The 3,642-nt window shown below is 35.8% G+C and overlaps 1 protein-coding gene across 1 annotated transcript; it reads right to left on the minus strand.

Moving 5' to 3' along the window:
• Positions 1–1,725: 1,725 nt before the first annotated feature.
• On the minus strand, positions 1,726–3,348 carry LOC104245109 (transcription factor MYB48-like). The gene is made up of 3 exons (XM_009800677.2): positions 3,161–3,348; positions 2,870–2,999; positions 1,726–2,497 (listed from the first exon to the last, which is right to left on the minus strand). Exons 1-3 carry the CDS (start codon positions 3,276–3,278, stop codon positions 2,029–2,031), a joined length of 717 nt encoding a protein of 238 aa, XP_009798979.1. The 5' UTR covers positions 3,279–3,348; the 3' UTR covers positions 1,726–2,028.
• Positions 3,349–3,642: the final 294 nt, after the last annotated feature.

Below are 3,642 nucleotides of genomic sequence, written 5' to 3' on the forward strand. Positions count from 1 at the left end.
AAAATCGCCTCTTATGTTTTTGAGGTTTTGAAAAATGAGAAATAACTGAAAATCTCGTCTTAATATACTACTTTCAGCTGCCCTGTGCGGACCGCACAAAATCAACTGCGGCCGCACAGCTCCCATGCTTTAGTATTTTGGTCATAACTTTCTCTACAGATATCCAAATTGTAATTTCTTTAACTTTCTGGAAACTAGACACGAAGGGCTACAACTATTATTTTTGATTCATCTCAAAATTCTTTGTAGATCAAAAGATAAAAGCTTCCGAAATCGGACCAGTGAAATGTTCTTCACCGCGGGCTGCACAGAATCTAGTGCGGCCGCAAAGCCCTCACTGTGGTCCGCACAAAATCCAGTGCGGCCGCATAAGCCCCTCCGCGGTAGCATTCCTCTTTGTGTGGACCGCACTGGTCTGTTCAGAGGTCTTCCACTTCTCTGAACCTGCAACAACTATATTTTTAAGCTTAAGACATCCCGGAACCTACCCGAAACTCACCCGAGCCTTCGGAACTCGAAACCAAGTGTACATACTAACTCAAAAACATCATATGGACCTACTCGTGCGATCACATCATCAAAATAATATGTAAAATCATGAATTAAACCTCAAAACTCAACATTTTCATCAAGTACTCTCAAAGTTCATAACTCTTCAACCGGAAGTCCAACTCACGTCAATAAACTCCGTTTTTCACCAAATTTCACAGTTATCTTTCAAATACTATAACAAGTTTTTACCGGACTCCGGAACCAAAATACAGGCCCGATAATAATGGTTTCAAACATTAATTCTTTTCTTTATTTCTTAGATAATTCAGTAAAACAATTTCTTTCAAAAATTGATTTCTATTGTTGCGATATTTTCGGTCTTGATTTTATTTTCTCGACGCAAATTTATTGTCTACAAGAAGAATAAATCGAGAGAAATGAAAATGCAATCTCTTAACCTCTCTATTCACTGTGCACTTTGTATATATACAGTAAATAACTACCATCTAACAACCTAACCATAACTAACTTCTAACTGCCAAATCATACATTTAACAACCTAACTATACACTCTACAGTTAAATTTATGAACTAACTATAGTTAGTTATCAGCTTGTATCCAGTTTAGCCAACAAAACACAGAGATAAATTTTACAATTATTCATAAAACTTAATATTAGAGCATATAACTAACAACAAATAACAGTAAGAAATATTGATAGTATCACAAAATTAGTAAGTATTGAAAGTCGATTTCTTTTCTTCTATGTGACACGAATAGTGTCTGAGCCAGTTTACGAGTAAATTGACTAATCTATCGAGTAGCTACCCGCCATTGTGATTGTAGGTGAACCAGTCCACTGAGATCAGAGCAGATAAGCTCATATTGAGTGTTATAACTGGCATTCGAATATGGTATTTCAGGTTTACTCTTATACATCAACCACTTAGCAGGGACATCTTTTATATCTGTATGTAAGATATTAAATTAGTGAGTCCATAACTTGATGAATTTCTCCTTAGGAATGACCATGAATTTGGTCAATCACTTTTCTTGTTACGACGGCTGATGTGGATATATATTCACCTAAGGCAGTAGTTATGTTTCTTCATGAATTCAATGGCTTTAAGTATTCCCTGTTTGATCTCAAATTCCGAAATTTATTAAACATCCCTAAAACTAGCTCTGAAACCATAAAGATTTGATGGGTATCATGTCTACTGAAATGTAACTGCAGGAAAAGAGTAAATTGCTTATAAAAAAGCTAAGGAACGTTCAAATAGTTGTATTTTTACATGGAATTAATGGGCCATTAATCACACAGAAACAGACTTACACTCTAGTAACTAAGCCTCAGATGATTAAAACAGAGCAGACTTCCACACACTACAGATTCGATAACAGAGTGCCTTTCTGATCATGGGATTTCAAAGATTCTTACTGTTGCTATATACAAGTGATAGTTAAATATTACTCCTATCTCACAAGAACTAACACCAACTCTACAAGAAAAAAGCACCTCCAATTAATTAGGATTAGCCTGTGAAAAATGAGATATCTTGATTGTCATAGTAATAATCCGTCATCCATAGTGAATCTGGGCAATAATCCCATAAGGGTGATGCCATTACTGGTAACTTATTCATCGTTTGATCGGTATCTTCTGATGATTCAACTTCTTTCCAGATTTCATCTATGGAATAAACCATCATATTTTTCTCCCCTGATTCATGATCATATACTGTATTTTCTCCAGCAGCTAATTGCAAGTGCTCGAGTCCATCGTTAGAATTTCTTTCGTTTTGTTCATTGACAGGCATGGAGTCCACGGTAGGACTGTTGGCAGAGGAATTAGACGAAGAGTTGGAAAAGGACGAAGATGGAGAAATAGAAGCCTTGTTCTTATTCCTCTGATCTTGAGCTTGTTTCCTCATGTGGGTTCTCCAATAATTCTTGATTTCATTATCGGTTCGTCCCGGCAATTTCCCGGCAATTTTCGACCATCTGCACTTAAAGATTGGGTGTTAAATGAGCGGATTAAGTTAAAGTTAAGTGAATTAAAGTGGTCAATTTAATAAACTAACAGGTTTGGTGCTCAAAATTTTCTTGGGTCAAGATAAGCGGGTCAATTATCTCGACCTTCTATATTAAAATTAGTTTTCTTATGAATTTGAGGCTGTCCGAATTGGTTCAGGCCTTAGACAGAGTAACTTGGATATTATGCCTAAATTGGGTCAATAAACATATATGTTCTGAGTGAAAGATCTAGATTTGAGCAGATTATATTTTCAGTGAGCAAATTTAAGATTATAGTAAGGAGAGTAGCAAGAATTCTTGATACGAGAAAAGAATTAAGTTGAAAATACAATTAATTACCTATTTCCATATTTGGAGTGGAGTTGAAGAACAAGGTGCTCTTCTTGAGGGGTCATCTTGCCACGTTTGAGAGCAGGATTCAAGTAATTAACCCAGCGTAATCTGCAACTCTTTCCAGTTCTTTTCAAACCTATAAATAAGAAGAAGAAGAAGAAGAAGAAGAAGAAATGGAACGCAGAAGAAGTGGTTATTAAACTTGATCCTTTAAATTTAGTATGCGAATATTTTGCCCAAAACTAGCTAAGCCTATATACCTATTTTTATTTTTGTCTCCCTCCAAAACCTTCAAACCTGAAACTTTCGCCAGAAAATCCCAGCGGCCATCACCAAACATCTTCACGTAAAATACTAGCTGAACATCTTCTTGTTCAGTCCATGGACCTTTTCTTATTATTTCCTCTTGTACCATTTTTCACTAGATTTCCTTTTTTCTGTTGTAGTGTGACTTTCTTGGTTGATGCTGAACTACTGACCGATACACGTACACCATTGATATTTATACTTGCCTAAAGGGTTTTGTCCTAATTATCTAATTTGTTTTATTATTATTAGGTGTATGAACAAGTGGTGTGAGAGTGCTCATCTAGTGTTGGCATATGATGCAAGCCATTACCAGAAAAGACGCAAGTGATGATAAAATGAGATAAGAGGTTGATATGTTTGATGTTGATGTGACTTTTATAACTCACTCCTCATTTCACATATCATTTGCTCATGGAATTGTTGAATTTGTCAAATCTCACATTGGTGGTTTAACATTTTGGTAGGGAATA

The sequence above is a fragment of the Nicotiana sylvestris genome, chromosome 6, assembly GCF_000393655.2.
Source record: "Nicotiana sylvestris chromosome 6, ASM39365v2, whole genome shotgun sequence".
In the NCBI taxonomy this organism is placed as follows: domain Eukaryota; kingdom Viridiplantae; phylum Streptophyta; class Magnoliopsida; order Solanales; family Solanaceae; genus Nicotiana; species Nicotiana sylvestris.